The 20,437-nt window shown below is 43.1% G+C and overlaps 1 protein-coding gene across 1 annotated transcript; it reads right to left on the bottom strand.

Moving 5' to 3' along the window:
* Positions 1 to 97: 97 nt before the first annotated feature.
* CDR2 (cerebellar degeneration related protein 2) lies at positions 98 to 20,375 on the bottom strand. The gene is made up of 5 exons (XM_069983784.1): positions 20,168 to 20,375; positions 10,181 to 10,293; positions 5,981 to 6,129; positions 4,525 to 4,689; positions 98 to 4,078 (listed from the first exon to the last, which is right to left on the bottom strand). The coding sequence occupies exons 1-5, from the start codon at positions 20,244 to 20,246 to the stop codon at positions 3,232 to 3,234; spliced, it is 1,353 nt and encodes a 450-aa protein (XP_069839885.1). The 5' UTR covers positions 20,247 to 20,375; the 3' UTR covers positions 98 to 3,231.
* Between the last annotated feature and the right edge of the window lie 62 nt (positions 20,376 to 20,437).

Genomic DNA, 20,437 nt, shown 5'->3' with positions numbered 1-20,437 from the left:
TAGCCATCTTGTTGGTACATCTGATTCTGAAGTCTCTGTTCAGTCTTATTTACCTGCTGGATTGGGTTTAAGTAAGACGAGAAAGGACACACACACCTGTACGGAATGTCTTTATTTGCGGATCAGACTGCGTCAGGGATATATAATCCAATATCCACCTGACAGCATACAAATACATGACAATTTTTTTTCTTATAAGCAGTTTTTCCTTCTAGGAATTGAGAAACATACATAGACTTCCATAACGTGCCGCCATCAGTAACACTGTGTCTAGTCTAGAATACTTCTTACTGATGCCATAGTGTATAAGCCCAGGTCATTCATGGTAATACCAGACTACTACAACAGCTGACTCCACCTAATCCAACATACCTATATAGCTTCACCAATGCCTCCTGCCCCAACCTCCACTTCATTCATAACATTACCCTGTCCTATTCCTTGACGCACCTACATATGGGATAGGACTAATCTCTCTCATATCCCATCAGGCTACCGCTAAACTAGGGCGCATTTATGCATTTTATGGCCTTTTCTTGCTTTATAAAGGATGTGCTAAATAGTGATCCACAAATGCATCAGTTGTACAATGCAGCACACCCAGTAGTGCGAGTGTAAATGAGGCCGCATACACCTATGTAACACAGTATTTATTTAATAGCATGACTTGCGGCTGTAATACAGCACCCTGTATTGAGGCAAATCTTCCAGAATATCCTAATGCATAACACTTTAGTCGATTAAGCCAACATATTAATAGGTTACAATAAATAATAACAAAAATAGAAAAAAAAAAAGTTACAAAACAGCTTGTTTTTTGTTGCAGATTTGCCCTAAAAAAACAAACACTTAAAGTGAGGCTCCAGCCAAAACTGATGCATGGAAGAGCCTGAGGGGGGCGCTGCATGAGGGGGAGTCACAGAACAAAAAGAGAATACCTATAGCAGGGATGGGGAACCCTCGGCCTTCCAGCTGTTGCAAAGCTACAATTCCTATTATGGCTAAAGCTTTGGCTGTCCGGGCATGATGGGAATTCTAGTTTTGCAACAGCTTAGAAGGGCCAAAGGTTCCCCATCCCTGACCTTATTTCATGTACCACTCAAGGCCCTTCATCAAATATAACAGTAAAAGTTCCTGTAGGGCTTGTTCACATGTTGCAGTCATGATACACAATTCTGCTATGATTTTTCACAAATCTCAAAAGGCTTAAGGCAAAAACGGACATAACTGCACCATGTGAATAAGCCTTTACTCTATGGGAATGTATAGCAAATCTCCAGCCCCTTACTGATTGATAGATGGTGCTGGGCTTCAGTCACTGTCCGCTGTGTATAAGGGCAGATATAGCAGCTACCCTGACCTGGATCAATGGAATCAGCACCCCAATCATACACTGATGACCTATCCTTGGACAGGACATCAATGATAAAAACCCGGAAAACCCCTTTAAAAGGAAAGATTCCAGTTATGACAGGTTTTATTCACAATGGTGTAAACAGTCTGTATGCGAATGCCTTATATTCAGACATAACATGGGTTTGGCAAGGATTTGAATGCAAATCCCATGATATGCTACAAAACAGGATTATAATCTATTGATACCTTATAGGACAGTCAACATATTGTATTATACCCAGCATCATTGTCTGAATCAGGGATGGGAAACTTTGGCCCTACACCTGCTGTAAAACTGCAATTCCTATCATGCTAAAGCTTTGACCGTCCAGGCATGATGGAAATTGTAGTTTTGCAACAGCTGAAGGGCCAAAGGTTCTCCATCCCTGGTCTAAATCATACCAAACCCAGATGACCCTGAGGAACCAGTGCTAGGGAAAAACCATTAGCAGGTGACGTATGGCAGGATGTGTGTCAGGGAGCTTTCTATATAGTAGCGCATAGGGGAGCTTAAAGCTAAGGACACAATTCAGACTCTGCATCAGAAAATATTAACCTTCTCTGTAATTTTCCTTAGAACAATCATGTTCTGTAGAACGGTACACCATCAGAGGGGCAGATCTGTCTGCATAATGCCTGTAAAGTCCTCAAAGTGTGGGCACAAGCCTAACAGAATGGCTGCCGTGGTGTCCCCACATTTAGGCAAGTATCTTATAACAGCAACTGCAGAACTTAGGAAAAAAACAATTGAAAAAAAATACAAAATAAACTCTAATAAAAATTTATGAGAGATCATTTACAGCTAGAAATAAGTGCAATATATTAGTGTTCTCTAATACTACATCACAGTATTACAGCAAAGGTAGTCTCTGAATGGGGACAGATATAGGGCCCCATCCCCTCCTTTAGCTTTTACATAAAAGTGATACTAAATGTATCAGAACTACGTTTACCGCAGACATATCATTTACACAGTTCAGCTCCTACATGGCTGCCATGCATAAAATATACCTTTCTAAAATTGTGCTTTTTCTTCTGACATAGATGATGACTACATGTGTTATACTAAGAAAGTAACAAATTCTAACTCTAAAATTGTGCTGGTTGCATGGAGGAGATCACCCAGAAAAATGGGTTGTCTTTTTTTATTCCAAGAAGGACCTTTCTTTCAAAAGATGCAGCACAGCAGTCCAACAGGTCAGGTCTGGTAGTGCAGCCTAGACCCACTTCAATGGAGCTGAGCTGCAATACCACACACAACCCATAGGGAGGTGTGGTGCTATTTTTGGAAGGAGGCAGTCATACTTTTTTTCTTGTATACATCTCCTTTAAGGTCTTCTCCTAGTGAGCAGAATAGGCAAAGACGGTTAAAGCTCGTGAGATAACACAAGGTGAGGATCTGAAAGTTAGTTACTAGAGATGAGTGAACCGGGTTCGGGTCGATCCGAACCCGAACGTTCGCCATTTGATTAGCGGGGGCTGCAGAACTTTGATAAAGCTCTAAGGTTGTCTGGAAAACATGGATACAGCCAATGACTATATCTATGTTTTCCACATAGCCTAGGGCTTTATCCAAGTTCAGCAGCCACCGCTAATCAAATGTCGAAAGTTTGGGTTTGGATCGACTCGAGCATGCCCGAGGTTCGCTCATCTCTATTGGTTACATTTCTCACCTATCTGAGTCACCTTGCTGAACGTTGTATCGGCTATTGAGGTAGCCATGACATCTTTATGCTCAAGCATTAAAAATAATTTAGAAGGAAATATACATATAGGTTGAAGTAGAGGGTACATATGAAGAAAAAAAAAAAAAAAAAAAAAGTGTGTCTGGAGCTTCTAGCTATTTTGGGTGGTAGACTTCAGTTTGTATTTTGTTCGGTGCTCGCTGATCTCTTCTTTGGTTTTGTTGATACAACTAAATATTTCCTGAAAAAGAACTTTGTACTCCGGCTGGGACACAGGGGAGGTGGAGCGATGTTTGGTAGAATGTAGGGTATTTGATGGAGAGTCGTCGGGAGAGGTGGTGGTGGTGGAGAGCTTTGAGGTCTGGACAGCCTTGTGACTGAAGAAGTCATCCTCCAGCTGGCAGCGCTGGAGAAGCTCCTCGTACTTGGCCTTCAGAGCACTGTACTGGGAGTCCACCTCGTTGAGCAGAGAGATCCCCCTTTGCTTCACAGCCTCAGTCCTTCGGATACAGGTTTCCTCATGACCATTACGAATGGCTTCTGCAGCAATGCTGGGCAGGACCATCTCACTGCTGCTTCTTTTTAAGGGCTTTTTTTCTACTTCTGAGATGGGCATGATGGGATCAGACTCCACGTCTTTTTCTCCAGCCTCTTTGAATGAGATGAAGATGGACTCCGGTATCAGCTTTTCAACACTGCTCGAGAATACGCTATCCGACCGACATATCTGACGCATTTCAGCCACCTCTGCTTCCAGCTCTTCTGCCCGGGCATGAATGGAATCTCTGTCTTTCAGAATCTGCTCGACTTCTTGATTTTCTCTCAGGACCTGATGATACTCGTCCTCTAAGGTCTCCCTTTTCTTACGTTCTAGACTCAGTTGTGCCTCCAGAACAGCCAAAGTCTTCTTGAGATGCTCATTTTCCTCCTCAAGTGGACCAGGTTGTGCGTTTAGAGATGCGATCTTCTCGGCAAAGACGTGATCATAAACAAAATACCTGCAGAAAGAGGGAATATACTTCAGACTGAGAAACCAAGGAATTATAAGAGGTTCTTAAGTGGTGATGAAAGGACGCCGATGACAAGTGCTGTTCAAAGCAAAATTAAATTGAACACCAAGACCCTGACTGATCAATTCAGACACTCACCTTACTGTTGGTCACTTTCTGGCTCGCTGCCTTTACGGTCTCACTACAGGAGATGGATCTACATTGTAAGTCTATGGAGACCGGCTTCTGCAGTGAGCTAGAGATTGCAGCAAGCCGGAGAGTGAAGAGGATAGTCACACACTTCTCCCAACTAATGATTAGTAGGGATCTGAACACCCAGCCCCTTATCAATCAAACCTTTCTACATGTCTGATGCATCAAATTTTTTTCTAAAGCAACAAGGACATATTTAGACGTCATGGGTTGATATATTTGTTAATCTTTGTAACGCTTACTTGCGCAGGTCGTAGAGCTCCTTTAGGCAGTGGAAGCTGTGTGTCGATCTAGATTGTTCAAATTTCTCACGACTGCGGCACACCCGTCCTGGCTTCTTCAGCTCTTCCACCTGTTTCTGAAGATCTTCAATGTGAATCTGTAGACTTTCAATGGTCTCTGTCAAACTAAAAAGGGTAGAAAAAAGTGATGATTACCAAGGACCTCCACCTCACCTATTCACTGGTTGTGAACGCACCACAAACATTGTCTGGATCTAACAATATCTCATAAACATGGAAGTTCTCTAAGAATGATGAACATACATAAGCCCTTAGCTAAAAGGATTCAAATGAAACTATTCTACTTAAAGTTCTAGTTGTATCTAAAGGGTCTGGGCTGTTAGAGACTGACTGCAATTTGGTAGACCAGGCATTTAATAGGTAATATCCTGCCAACTAGTTCTGTTCTCTTATATATAGACTAATCCAAAGCGCTATACTCCCTTGTGTAGTGCAGGGATGGGGAACCTCTGACTTCCAGCTGTTGCAAAACTACAATTCCTATCATGCCTGGACAGTCATGTCCAGGCACGATGGGAATTGTAGTTTTGCAACAGCTGGAGGGCCGAAGGTTCCCCATCCCTGTGTAGTGCCTCATCCAAAAGATACATTATCTATAGGTGCAATTTACAATGTAGGAACAATAGTGCCTGGTTTTGGTGGCATCTAGGATTACTACAATAAATGTCTGCTTTTTTTAAATGAAAATACAAAAAGACTGGTTAGTTCTAAGCAATAATTTAAAGCACATTTGACAGATCTTTTACAAGCGACAACATAACAGACGGCCCTTATAAGGTGTATACACGGACCCATCATGTCGCCAGGACTTCCTGAATTATCACATGTTGCAACCTTTTAAACAGGACAAACAAGTTGCAGATACATAGGGTAAAAAGCAAGAAGCCACCAGAGACTGACAGAAGATTTTTTACTATAGTTTAGGATATCTGTGCCCCAGTCTTTACTATACTGAAGGCTGTATGCCAGAACGTAGTAATATATCCCATGCTTCTTGCAGATACCATAAGTAAGGGTCATCCTATGGCCAAGATTAGGGCAAACTAGGGAGTAAGAAGGACTAAATAAGGAACTAATTTTGTTTGAGTTCCTGTTAAAAGGCAAAGGCCAATTTTCACCTTCTGTGTTCCGCGCGGAACACGGCCGTGTAAGACCTCTAACGGACTCCCTACTCTTCCAGGGCAGCATCTGTGATAAGATGCTGGGAGCGGGGGAACTGTATAGATATGCGCCACGCTGTAATGAAGCAGCCGCGCGGTGCTTTCACGATGCATATCTGTACAGTTCCCCCGCTCCCAGATGCTGCCCGAGTCCGTTACAGGCCTTCCACATCCATGTTCCGCACGGAACGTGTGAATGCAGTCTCTGAAGGAATTTTCCATGCACGGCCACCTACCTTACTATCTTCTGCTGTGATGCCCGGCTCTCCAGCACCAGCTTCTGATTGGCACCTTCTAGTTCTCTGGCTGTGACATCTAGCTGCTCATACACCTTGGCATGCTGCTCATTCATCCGCCTCAGTAGATCCACCTGCTTTGTGAGGTACTGGTAGGAAAAAAAAATAAAACCATGACGTCCTGTAGACATCCTAACTATGATGAACAAGTAGAAGGAACTGCACTTGCTAAACAGCCCCACATTACCTTCCAGACTCAATAGGATACAGAACGAGCCTGGTTTTAAGGAGTCAGGCTGGCAGCCGGCATTTAGTGTGTGAACTTGTGCCTAATAGTTCTGCTTTTCATTGAGCATTGGAAAACATATTGCGGCTTTGGTGACAGACTACTCTATGTACAGACTTATCCTTCCTATAGAAAAGAAATGGGATAAAATAGAAAGGTCTGACTGCGGGCAACCCCACAAAGTAATATCCTCACATTGTACAGGGCACACAAAGTATCCTCACGGAGCACAGGGCATCTTTTGCAAAATGCCATGAAGCTGTGTCTGTACACTAGCGCAAACTTATAAACTGTTCAAGAGCGCTCAACATCATAATTAACCCCTTCATGACCGAAGTCCTTGATGCCCGGATGTTCGGGACAAATTAATAAAATGTTCCTCCCCACTTTCTAAGAGCCATAGCCCTTTAATTTTTTTCCACCTACAGGGCTGGATGGGGTGTCATTTTTTGCACCATGATCTCTAGTTTTTATTGGTATCATATTGGTTTAAGAAATAATTAGATTTTTTTTTTTTTTAATACATTTTCTAATATATAATTCTGGTGTTTATTTTTCACTTTTCATTTACACTTGTGGGGGAAGTTAACCACACACTGTTCACAGTGTATGAACAATGAGGGAGATTTATCAAACTGCTGTAAAGTGAAACTGTCTCAGTTGCCCCTAGCAACCAATCAGATTCCACCTTTCATTCCTCAGACTCTTTGGAAAATGAAAGGTGGAATCTGATTGGTTGCTAGGGGCAACTGAGCCAGTTTCACTTTACACCATGTTTAATAGATTTCCCCCAATATTGTTGGGGGAAATTTCTGTGCTTTAGGATGTCCACAGTTTATGAAATAAGCCTAAAATACAGCTATTTTACTCATGTTAGGATATATTGACATAGGACTACACAGTGATCTTGACATGTAGGAAATTGTGTAGTGTTCTCTAATTTTGATCGCCACTGTGTTTGAATGAAAATTTATATATATATATATATATATATATATATATATATATATATATATATATATATATATATATATATTATATATACAGTGGTACCTTGGTTTAAAATTTGTGACTTGGTTTAAGAGCATTGCTTTGGTTTAAGAGCTCCCTGTACTGGGTGGGAGCGCGAGTGGGGGAGGGGCATGGTCTGCATAGCGGGGTCTACAGCACTGTACTCTAACCCAGGAAGTCTCCCTCACCTTCCAAATCATAGCATATCCACTTCAGGTTGGGGCTTACATCAGAGGACAGGACGGTGGAGGTAATCTCTCCATAGCTGTAACCTCTCTCTCCCCGGACAGAGAGCGCTGCATGTATGTGCCCACATCTGCCCTGCTCATTCCTTCCTGCTCCCTGCAGTCTCTGTCCGCCCTTGTGTTTCCCATCCTCTCCATTACTGTACAGTAACTTATAATATCACATATTTAGCTGTTTCTGAATGTTTGTTTTATTAGTTTTACATGTTATTCAGAATAATAAATCATTATTTTTGGGGTGGGGAACCAATTGTCTGCATTTCTATGATTTCTTATGGGAAAATTTGCTTTAGTTTAAAGGGGTTATCCGGCGAAAAAAAATTATTCACAGAATAACACACATTACAAAGTTATACAACTTTGTAATGTATGTTATGTCTGTGAATGGCCCCCTTCCCCGTGTTTCCCCCCACCCACGCTAGACCCGGAAGTGTGGTGCATTATACTCACCGCATGTCGTGTCGTCCACGGTCTCCGATCGTCAGCAGTGACGTCTTCTTCGGGAGTTTGTCGGATCTTCCCGAGTGCCGGCCACCCTCTGCAGCGTCATCCGAAGCTCAGCCGCGATTGGCTGAGCATAACTGTGCTCAGCCAATCGCGGCTGAGTGGCTGATGACGCGGCCACGTCATCAGCTGCTCAGCCGCGATTGGCTGAGCACAGTTATGCTCAGCCAATCGCGGCTGAGCTTCGGATGACGCTGCAGAGGGCGGCCGGCACTCGGGAAGATCCGCCAAGCTCCCGAAGAAGACGTCACTGCTGACGATCGGAGACCGTGGTCGGCACGCGACAGGTAATGTATAGCGCACCACACTTCCGGGTACACGGGTGGGGGTGGTGGGACACGGGGAAGGGGGCCATTCACAGACATAACATACATTACAAAGTTGTATAACTTTGTAATGTGTGTTATTCTGTGAATAATTTTTTTTCGCCGGACAACCCCTTTAAGAGTGGATTTGGATTACAAGCGCGGTCCTGGAACAAATTATGCTCGTAATCCAAGGCACCACTGTGTGGGTGTGTATATATATATATATATATATATATATATATATATATATATATATATATATATATATATATATATATATATATATATATATATATATACACACATACACACACACACAGCTTTGTTCTGCTATATAGACTAATATTGAGGAGACTATGGGAAAAGGTGCAAAAGGAACCATGAGTATAGGAGGAAGCTAATGAACAGGAAAGAAGAACAAAGCAGGCAAACCGTATTCAAACCGGATACATGCAGCAATCCACAGCTTTACTGAACACAGTTACCCATAATGCTCGGCCTTATAAGTTTTACCCTAATCATTCTCATTCCAGCACAATCCCAGCTCCGCCCGTCACATCGCTGTCTATTCAGTAACACTCAGTTAGGCCTTTGGTTTCTGCAGCTGCTTCATATGACCGAAGGATTTGCTGCAAAGTATGGATTAACCTGAAGTGCTTCAATATGACCTATTCCAGATTAGCACTTTCCTATGGGGCATAGAGGTAGTACACGGGATCTGCAATGTCCTATTTTTAGACTATTTTCGCACAGCGCCATGACAATGCTATATATATATATATATGATATTCACAAGAGGACCAGTGTGCCCGACATCCAGGGAGATGGTATAGAATACATATAAGCTTCAGAGCTGTATGCAGAATGCAGTCACATCAGGCCCATTGCAGGACCCCACAGCCAGCTTGTGCTATCACCTTATACAGACTGCTATATATACAGTGGTGCCTTGGATTACGAGTATAATTCGTTCTGGGACCGTGCTTGAAATCCAAATCACTCTTTAACCAAAGCAAATTGTATCATAAGAAATAATTGAAATGCAGACAATTGGTTCCACAGCCCAAAAATAATGATTTTTTTTCTGAACAAAATGTAAAACAAATGAAACAAACATTTAGAAACAGCAGAATATGTGATATTATAAGTTACTGTACAGTAATGGGGAGGATGGGAAACACAAGGGATGACAGAGACTGCAGGGAGCATGAAGGAATGAGCAGGACAGATGTGGGCACATACATGCAGCACTCTGTCCGGGCAGAGAGAGAGAGAGAGAGAGAGAGAGAGAGAGAGGGGTTACAGCTATGTCCTGTCCCCTGATGTAAGCCTCAGCCTGAAGTGGATCTGCCATGATTTGGAAGGTGAGGGAGACTTTCTGGGCCAGAGTACAGTGCTGTAGACCCCACTATGCAGGCCATTCCCCTCCCCCTCCCACCCAGTACAGGGAGCTCTTAATCCAAAGCAATACTCTTAAACCAAGTCACAATTTAGCAATTTAAGATACTCTTAAACCAAGGTACCACTGTGCTAAGAAAGTCAACCTTCTCTTCTGATCACATTCAAAGCTCTGTTAGAGATTCTGATGCTTTGCATCTGACTAACCCACCATGCTTCAACCTGTGGCAAAACTATAACCCCCATCATGTTCTCAGGGCATACGGGAGTTGTAGTTTTGCACTAGCTTGACAAAGGTTGACTATAGTGATTGAACCCATAAAAACTCGGCTCACAAGGATGATGCCCATAAGCAGAGATTTCATGCAGGGGCTGGAGACGTCTCAGTCTCTGCACAGAAGTATGAGTACACAATGGTAAGCAGCCAGAGGCAGGAAAAGCTTTGTACCTCAATTTCCTGGATCTGTTCCTGGTTGGTGGCGTACATCTGCTGCAGAGACTCCTCAAGCTCAGTGTTTCGGTCCAGTAACGTCTTGCCAAGCTCGGCAGCGAGTTGCAGATCTGATGATAGACAGGCCACAGATCAGATCAACAGGAGCAGTGCGGGAGCAAAGAAATTAACAAGCTTAAAAATTATTTTAAAAAAACAAACAAAACAAAAAAAACACTACCACATTTTTGAGGTAAAAGGTGAATAAGGTTTAATCATTGTTTGCAAACAACAACATATAATTATGGAAGAAGAAAATGCCCTGTAAAAGCCGGTGGCGGATTGTTAGCCTAATCTGGGAGGTGCTGGACCCAGCTCAAATGTCTACTATGAAACTGGAAAAAGCAAATAGACTGTAATGAATAGGATTATGAAGTGCTGCACCTGTGCTATGTCAGCATCCATGTACTTCACATGCAAAACACCTTAGATGTCAACTTATGGCCTCCACCTGCTGCAGCAGCATGGATACCAGGCCATACCGGGTCCACTAGCGCACTATGCATGGGGGGTATGTTCACATATTAGAAGTTAAAAGGAAAAATATACAACACGTCAGTCCCATGTAAACCTATGGTATAAGGAATGTCTAAAGGTCCTATTAGGTGCCATACTATGATAGCTATGATAGAGTTGTGTCTGCAAACACAGGAGTCTCCATTGTTTTTTAGGTCTTTAAAAAGGGAATTTCAATCCCAGATTACATTAATATATATATATATATATATTAAACTTTGTAGGAAAGAGCCTCCTATAAATTTTATAGGACCTTTAAAGAGGCATACATTATATTTAATAACTGTGCCCAGGCAGGTAGGAGGCGCTTCCAGGTGAAAAAAAAAACAAAAACAGGTGCCTGCTCAGCCAACCAGTGCCTGAGATGTGACACTGCTGCACCACTGATTGGCTAAGAAACCAACTGTATGTTCTGATCCCAGAGATGCTGTTCTACTGGAGCGTGAGCTTTGTGACAGCAGCTGTGATGATGGAGAGTTTTTAGGATACCCCTTTTAAGTTTCAAAATACAGTTGTATTTTGGGACTGTATTTAATGTTATAAATAGAGAAGAGCGAACCAATGCGATCGGCATTTGATTAGTGGTGGCTGCGGAAGTTGGATAAAGCTCTAAGGTTGTCTGGAAAACATGGATACAGCCAATGACTATATCCATGCTTTCCACATAGCCTTAGGGCTTTATCCAACTTCAGCAGCCACCGCTAATCATCCGAACCCGAGCGTTCGGCATTAGAACTCTAGCATGCTCGAGGTTCGCTCATCTCTAGTTATAAATGACCCAAAATACAGAAAAGCCCTCGGTCCCAAAAAGCTAAGGAAAAAAAAACAAAAAAAACACATTTCTTCTGGAGAAAAAAAAAAAATAAAGTGCACATAGACACTGCTTCATCCAATAAAATGCATTTTGACTCCTGTAAATCAATGCAAAGCATGTCCACTCTCCCTTATAGAGCTATCACCAGAATGACTTTCTTTATCTTATTGGATTTGCAGAACCTGTTTTAATTCTTGCTGTGAATCTCATAAGTTTCTAATGTCTGCTAAAACTCGGCCCACAAAATGGATGTCATGTCATTTACAATAGAGGAACCTCTCTGGACCAAGAACACTCTGAATCTATAATCCTAAATATAATAGCGGGCTGGAAAAAACATGGCCGCCAAGGAATTGTTTCTGGGTTTTGCTTTCCAATGCTTCCACCAGGTGCTGAACAACGTCTATGGCCTATTTGGGGATCGTGCAGAAGGGATGGACAAGGGGCCTGAGGAGGCCTCGTGGAGAAGGTGGGGGGAGCACTCTGACAAATGGCGAAGTATAAGGGAGGGGGCAGCACAACTTTTACAAGGGACAGATGAGGGAAAAGCTGCTGTGAATACAAGGGGAGCCCACACTTATGAGTTTGCACATCCCCAAATACCTTGAGCACCTGTTCGTACTGAATGTCATTGCTGGCTCCTAGTTTTTAGGGCTGGCACCTAGGCTTGGTCATAATTTATCCAGGCGTGTTACAGATAAGAGATCAGCCCACAGGGACATGTCACATACTTGAGAAATTCATCTAGACACAATGTCTTATACATAGGAGTGAACTGCTAAAGGCTCCTTTAAGAAAAAAAATGCAGCCCACATTCCACGATGTCCATTGTAAAGCGGCACAGGCTTTCCGCACAGCAGTGAGAATTAAAGCGACATCCATGACTAAATAGACGGAGTCGAGCACAGCTGCACGGCACACAGAGGGGTCATTCACAGAGGAGAAAGGAGCCATGCAAATGATCAGACCTCAGAAACTGACTATTGATTCGCCTAGATATGCGCCATTCACCGCTAACAAAAGGTGCCGACATACAGAGCTATACAGGTGGCACAGCCATGTAATACAAGCATAATATAAAGAACAACTCTCTCTTCCAAAAAGTTTTCCACTCAGATAAAAGTTCTTTACACTTTTCTATGTACTTAAATCATCCTGAATATTTGATAATTTTGCTGAGGTTTCTTTAAAAAGAATCTGATCTCTTATCCAAGACAGGATGCAGGATGTTACTGTAGTGTAACAAAGGCTTCAGACAACAGTAACCCCACACATACATCGGCAGCTGCCATTGTTTGACCCCATTCACAACCACAAGGCTGAAGACTGTACAATGGGAGGTCAATGAGAACAGACGCTATTGTTTCAGGTCGGTTGGCAGCGCTCTGCCATGTCTGAGGAGTTACTCATCTTCTCTTCACGGCTTAAACCCTGCTCACCGATAATGCTGGAGATGCCATAAACCTGTAGTAGTGATCTTCCAACACAGGGCTGAAAGAAGTTCTGAGAGAAGAACTATCAATCACATTTCAATACCACCCACACAGAGCTGCCATGCATTGTATACATTGTGGGCAATACAGCAGGAGGCGGCACAGGCCTTCTATTATACCATACAATTCTTCTCACTTTTTCTACCCCTGTGATAATCAGATTGGGGAGGCACCACACGACCAAAAGGAATCACTTAAAGGGGTATTGCACCAAGACATAACTTTTGATATGTTGCTGCCCATGGTGGTACTAAGGCTGTATTCCCACATTCCTTGTTCCTCACGGAATACGGGCGAGGAAAGCCTGTAATGGAGTCTCCCCCTCCCGGACAGAATCTGTGATAAGATGCTGGGAGCGGGGGAACTGTACTAATATGAATCAGCGGCGCGTGGTGCTGTCATTAAAGCACGGCGCATATGAGTACAGTTCCCCCGCTCTCAGCATCTTATCACAGATGCTGTCCGGGCAGGGGAGACTCCCTTACAGGCATTCCTTGTCCGTGTTTCGTGAGGAACACGGAACGTGGGAATAGAGCCTAACAAATTCTTCCATACTTGTTATTATATCTATTCATTCTCTTACCCCAGTTCTGAGCTGCTGCTTTCTGCTGAAGACACAAAAAATCTGTAGGTGCACTTTTCTCGCGATTTCCCCCTCCTCCCTCACTTCTGAGAGGGCTGATGTAAACGAGTCTCTGGCTGGCTTTGTCTGCAACATTGTAACTTTTTTTGTAATGCTGGGTGGGTTAATCTGAGGTCACGTTGCTAATGAACTCACTGTGATTAACTCTCCCAGAAGCTACAGTGTTGCAGATAAAGCCTGACAGGGACTATATCAGCTGTCTCAGAAGGGAGGGGGGGGGGGAAAGACAGGGAGAAAAGCTCACACACAGGTTTTTGTGTTTCCAGCTGAAAGCAGCAGCTCAGAACTGGGGAAAGGAGACTGAATAGATAATATGTATGGAAGGAATTGTTAGTCTCACCATGGGCAGCAACATATAAAAAACTTATGTTTGAGCGGAATACCTCTTTAAATAGGGCCACCCACTGGACTCCTAATGAATGAGCTCAGAAGCAAACCAATGCAACACAGGGACAAAGATTGCACAATTTCTCATAAAATACAAAAATAATCAGATTTATAATCCAAGAAGACATGTTTTCATGATGTTACCAAAGACATTGACCAAGTCCTCCATCCACAATGCATGTGTGCAATAACTAAACTTTCCCCCATAGACAGAATATCCAACACAACAAACTTTAATCTATGGATGTATGAGCAGCTTAGGACAGGGAGGCTTAGGATGGGCTGAATGATGTGACTCCTGCTGTGTGTCTGGGCGGGGGGTATCGCTCATGGACAGGGATCAGGATCTCCTGCTCACATGCTCAGGATTCTTCGAGATGTTGGGGAATGTATAGACACATGGAAGAGAAGAGAAAAAGACGTCTAATGTAACATGAGGAAGATGTTATCAGAAAATTGTGAAACTTCCTGCCCTAGTGAAAAATTTTACACAAACCCAAAGGAGAGTCCTGCGTCACAATCTACAAAGTAATAGTGATGACATGGCCTTCCTGTATCACTAGTGTGACCGCTCCAGTGAATAGCGTCTGCAGCAGTAGTAAAACCACATGGACTAGGAGCTTATATTCTTATATACAGTAGATGCAAACTGCAGATGAGTTTATTATGGGCAATACTGAAGAACATGCTTGTACGTATCACAATGAAACCCTGCAAGCCCAAACTATCCTCCCCTCCCCCACACAGCATCCCGCATCCCCATTGAAGCTGTTAGTGCGGGTCATCAGACCAGTGGCTGGGATGTGTGAATCCTTGTGATATGTATGTAGGAATTTACTCATATTGTGCCTGCAATGTGGAATTCACTCTGGGTCATTTAGGGTATCTGCTGTCCCATCCACCAACGGAGGCGAGAAAATTCCTTTAAGGATTCCTTTGAAAAAGCTTCCTTACTTCTATATGTTAGGAGATATTTCTTTTTTCAGTAAATACAGATCTCCAAGTGTGAAACCCCCCCGTACAGCGGCAGGCAGAGTCCCCACTGCTTCCTGTGCCGCCACATGGTGCAGAGTGTCAGACATACTCTTCCCTCAGCCACATTGCTATAGATAGGATTGTAATGAGGCATACAATACGCTTACAGCTATTGATCGATTAATCCGAGTCTCATCACCTGCCAAGTTTACAGCGTGGAAGCGGTCCGCTCTAGAGTCCACGCAGTGCAGATTAGGCCTAATGCATAATCCATTACTCCAGGTGCAGATACCTGATCTCAGCAGAATTCACTGCGGTTCCTTCAGTCACTGCCAAGTTCATTGTAGAGTCTCAAGATGATTACATAAGACTGTGATAACGACACCTCACGTTAGGCCTCAGAAGTTAAAGGGAAACTCTACTGTAAACTGAATGCCCCACTGAACACAACAAGCCTAAAAACCCATACACTGTATAATACAGGCACCCTTCTCGCACTCGCATAGCACTTTTGCCCCTTCTTCTACCATCCAGTGGGGTTCCCAGTACCTAGACCTTCTCCGATCACTTCCGACAGGGTTTATATATGCTTTACATGCTGTGTAATTCTTGGCCCTGTAGACTGGGGGAGGGTAACCTGCAGATCACCAGGCTATTACTGATCTGTAAGCCTATCACCGTCCCCCTAGGACCAATAACCGTGGTGTATCATTTGGCCGTCAGTCAGTTGCCGGGAGGGATCAGCATAAAAATCGATTTGCTACGGAGAACATTTTGCTTTATTACTCACTTCAAGTGAACCATCAGATATGGCCGGTTATGTACGGCTGCGGGTGCTTCACGGTGTATAACTAAATAGGTTATTCATTAATTTTCTTTACTTTGAGTGTACAGTTCAGCTATATCAAAATCTTAAACCTGTACGTTGTGATGAAGACTATTCGGTACCATGGTAACTGGCAAGACATGGGGAACAAGTTGGTCGATGACCACAGAAACAGTGTAGAGAACATATAGAGATGGCACCATGGTGAGAACTCACTTTTAAGTATAGAAATTAAGTGGGTGGAAGGTATTTAGTATAAAGCAATATAAAACAGACAGTGGTCCTAGGGGAACTTAAAGGGGTTATCCAGTGCTACAACACGACTCTTGTCTCCAGTTCAGGTGCAGTTTGCAATTAAGCTCCATTCACTTCAATGGAACTGAGCAGCAAAACTCCGCCCAAGCTGGAGACAAGAGTGGGTCTGTCTCTGGAAGAAAGTGGCCATGTTTTTGTAGGGCTGGATAACCCCTTTAAGGGAAGACACGCATCCAGTAGCAAATCCCCATAGAAAACCTCTCCTGCTCTAGACAGTTCCTGACATGGACAGAGGTGGCAGCAGAGAGCATTGGAAAGAATACACCACTTCCTGTAGGACATACAGTAGCTGATAAGTGCTGGAAGACTTGAGATTTTTTTTTATAGAAGTAAATTAACAAATCTTTGGCACCAGTTGATTTGAAAGATTTTTTTTTTTTTTGCTGAACTAGCCCTTTAAAAGAATAGAGTCTTGATTCAATCTGGATATCCAGAGAAATGAGGGCCGCTATGTGTAAGAGATGGAATGGGACCTTGATAGTTGAGACTACCAGTTATACCATAGCCTTTTTGGGCCATATCTCCAATTCCAGTCTTCTATAGAACTTTTATAGAACGTTCTTTACCTCAGTTCATGAAAAAGTAGTATCTGACCATACATTCACCAACGATGGCCTAAACCTCCAAAAGAGCCCCTTTCTTTAGGTGATACCACAAGAACAGAAATGTTGGCTAGGGTTTAAAGGGCAGCATGCTGCAGAAGGATCCACCTGGGCAAATGGGGAAGAAACTGAAGGTAGTGATCAGAGATGAGCGAACCTGGAGCATGCTCGAGTCCATCCGAACCCGAATGTTCGGCATTTGATTAGCGGTGGCTGCTGAAGTTGGATAAAGCCCTAAGGCTATGTGGAAAACATGGATATAGTCATTGGCTGTATCCATGTTTTCCAGACAACCTTAGAGCTTTATCCAAGTTCAGCAGCCCCTGCTAATCAAATGCCGATCGTTCGGGTTCGGATGGACTCGAACGCGAACCCGGTTCACTCATCTCTAGTAGTGATCCTTGTAGAGTAGATCTCTCTCTAGGCTTTGGGGAGCACCAGGACAGGACCCTCTGGGTAGCAGTCTAGCACTGTAGAGTACACTGAGGTATTATGACCCACTAGGGTTTCTCAGCTCTAGTCTATGCTTTGACCTGTCCAAATATCGTTTTTTCTCCTCATAGATAGTTGATTCTAGACGAATAATTAACCCTATCAAGTCAGTAAGAAAGGAGAGTGTATTCCAGGTCCTAAGAATGAAAACTCAGGAACCTTTAAGGGAGTCCACAGTGGCCCAAATCAGGTCAGCCCAACATGCACCAGCTTAGGGTCCTGTTTTAGTAAAGCATGTGGGCACCGTGGTTGATGCCATCTTCAGCCGGAGATAGCAGCATGGAAGTGCCCACCTCTAAAGTAGGAGCCCCAGCTCCACAGCTGGCTGAGAAGCATTTTCCTAGCCACGTGACTTTGCCACCTTCTGAGGATGGAATCTTGTAGCTGAATTGGATCAGACTTTCTTTCTTTGGCAAGGAATAACATTTAGCAGCAGGTTCATGGATACTGGTAAAGAATGTGGGAGCCGTGGGGTCCTTGTTCTAGTGGTCAGACCCACAATAACACCATCTCCTCTGAAAAGTTAGTAAGAAATTACACTATAATTTTAATTAAAAAAAAAAAAAAAAAAAACAACACAAAAGTGGACTTAAAGCAATCTCCAAAGCATAGGGTTAATAGAATATCTAATTAGACATTCTGATGTCTAGTACAGGATGCAGTCAAAGTGACGCATTCTACAGCGCCAACGCAGTGATGGACAGGGCAGCATTCACTGGCTGTTAAAGGGACAGTGCCTCACTTTAAAGGGATTGCATCAAGCACACCACATCCGCTGGACATGGACACACCACACAGGCTGAGGTCACTGAATCACCCGCACTGTTCTTCAAAGAAAAGACATGACAGGGGCAGGAAGAATGCATGGCACCAGGGATGGAGAACTAGAGATCTGATACTTTCTATTGTATTTGCCAAGTCGCCTATAACCGGGGTGTTAAATATTTACAATCGATAGTGGTGACGTCTATGGTGCTGAGGTAACCTACCAGCCATGGAAATTTACTTGGTCATAACAAGGGGTGTACACCAATTTATTTTCCAGACTTATTGATAGCCAACATGTAAACTATTCCTACCAGTATAAGTATATGTCTACCAGATTGTACAGGTCATTGGGAGGCGGACAATCCTTATTACATCTGTGTATTGGGTTTCAGGTGATCGCAAGCACCAAATATATCACAGACAGATCAGCCTCCAGTTATCACAGACTGTGACATCCTAACAGTTATGGTATATAGTGTATAGTGTGCCCATATGGCGTATAGTGTGCATATATAATGTATAGTGTATAGGGAGCCCATATATAGTGTGTGTGTGTGTGTATATATATCTATAGTGTGTATAGGGAGCCCATATATAATGTATAGTGTGTATAGGGAGCCCATATATAGTGTATAGTGTGCATATATAGTGAGCACCTACAGTGTATAGTACACCCATATAGTTTACAATGTGCTCATATAGTGTACAGATTGTATAGCATGCCCATATAGTGTATAGCGTGTATAGTGAGCCCATAGTGTAGTGTGCATATATAGTGTACCCAGAGTATAGTGAGCATCCATAGTGTAGTGTACATATACAGTGTGCACCTATAGTGTATAGTGTGCCCATATATAGAGTATACTGTGCCTATATAGCATATACTGTGCCCATATATAGCGTATACTGTGCCCATATATAGCGTATACTGTGCCCATATATAGCGTATACTGTGCCCATATATAGCGTATACTGTGCCCATATATAGCGTATACTGTGCCCATATATAGCGTATACTGTGCCCATATAGTGTACATATATAGTGTACAGTGAGCCCATATAGTGTACATATATAGTGTACAGTGAGCCCATATAGTGTACATATATAGTGTACAGTGAGCCCATATAGTGTACATATATAGTGTACAGTGAGCCCATATAGTGTATACTGAGCCCATATAGTGTACATATATATAGTGTACAGTGAGCCCATATAGTGTACATATATATAGTGTACAGTGAGTCCATATAGTGTACATATATAGTGTACAGTGAGCCCATATAGTGTATACAGAGCCCATATAGTGTACATATATAGTGTATACTGAGCCCATATAGTGTACACATATACAGTGTATACTGTGCCCATATAGTGTACATATACAGTGTATACTGAGCCCATATAGTGTACATATATAGTGTACAGTGAGCCCATATAGTGTACATATATAGTGTATACTGAGCCCATATAGTGTACATATATAGTGTATACTGAGCCCATATAGTGTACATATATAGTGTATACTGAGCCCATATAGTGTACATATATAGTGTACAGTGAGCCCATATAGTGTACATATATAGTGTATACTGAGCCCATATAGTGTACATATATAGTGTATACTGAGCCCATATAGTGTACATATATAGTGTATACTGAGCCCATATAGTGTACATATATAGTGTACAGTGAGCCCATATAGTGTGCCCATATAGTGTACATATATAGTGTACAGTGTGCCCATATAGTGTACATATACAGTGTATACTGAGCCCATATAGTGTACATATATAGTGTGCCCATATAGTGTACATATATAGTGTATACTGAGCCCATATAGTGTACATATACAGTGTATACTGTGCCCATATAGTGTACATATATAGTGTATACTGAGCCCATATAGTGTACATATACAGTGTATACTGTGCCCATATAGTGTACATATACAGTGTATACTGTGCCCATATAGTGTACATATACAGTGTATACTGTGCCCATCCCGTCTTATTCCCGCAGATGTTCCCGCAGCTGTGCTCCTCCAGTGATGATCGGGCATAAGGGTGGGTGACAATGAGAAGCTGCATGGAGCTCGTCCCTTTAATGCTCTCACCTTGCTGCAGGTCCTGCTGGTCGTACCACGGCTCATCCTCCTTGATCTCAAACTCCTCCACGTTGCTGTCGGTCAACATGACTGCAGGACGGATGTCGCTCCGCTCTCCCGGGACTCCCGGCTGCAGCAGGCGGCGGCGGCTGATGCTGACAGCTCAAGAAGCGGCTCCTTCTACTCTCCAAGTTGCCCCTCCCGCCTCCATCTACGAAGTCCTCTCCGGAAAAAGCCGAGCGCCTCCGAACACCGCCGCAACGTGGCAATCGGAGTCGG

This window comes from Dendropsophus ebraccatus, chromosome 9 (assembly GCF_027789765.1).
Source record: "Dendropsophus ebraccatus isolate aDenEbr1 chromosome 9, aDenEbr1.pat, whole genome shotgun sequence".
Lineage (NCBI taxonomy): Eukaryota > Metazoa > Chordata > Amphibia > Anura > Hylidae > Dendropsophus > Dendropsophus ebraccatus.
The sequence above is the reverse complement of the archived record's forward strand: the minus strand, read 5'-3'. Positions and strand labels throughout refer to the sequence as shown.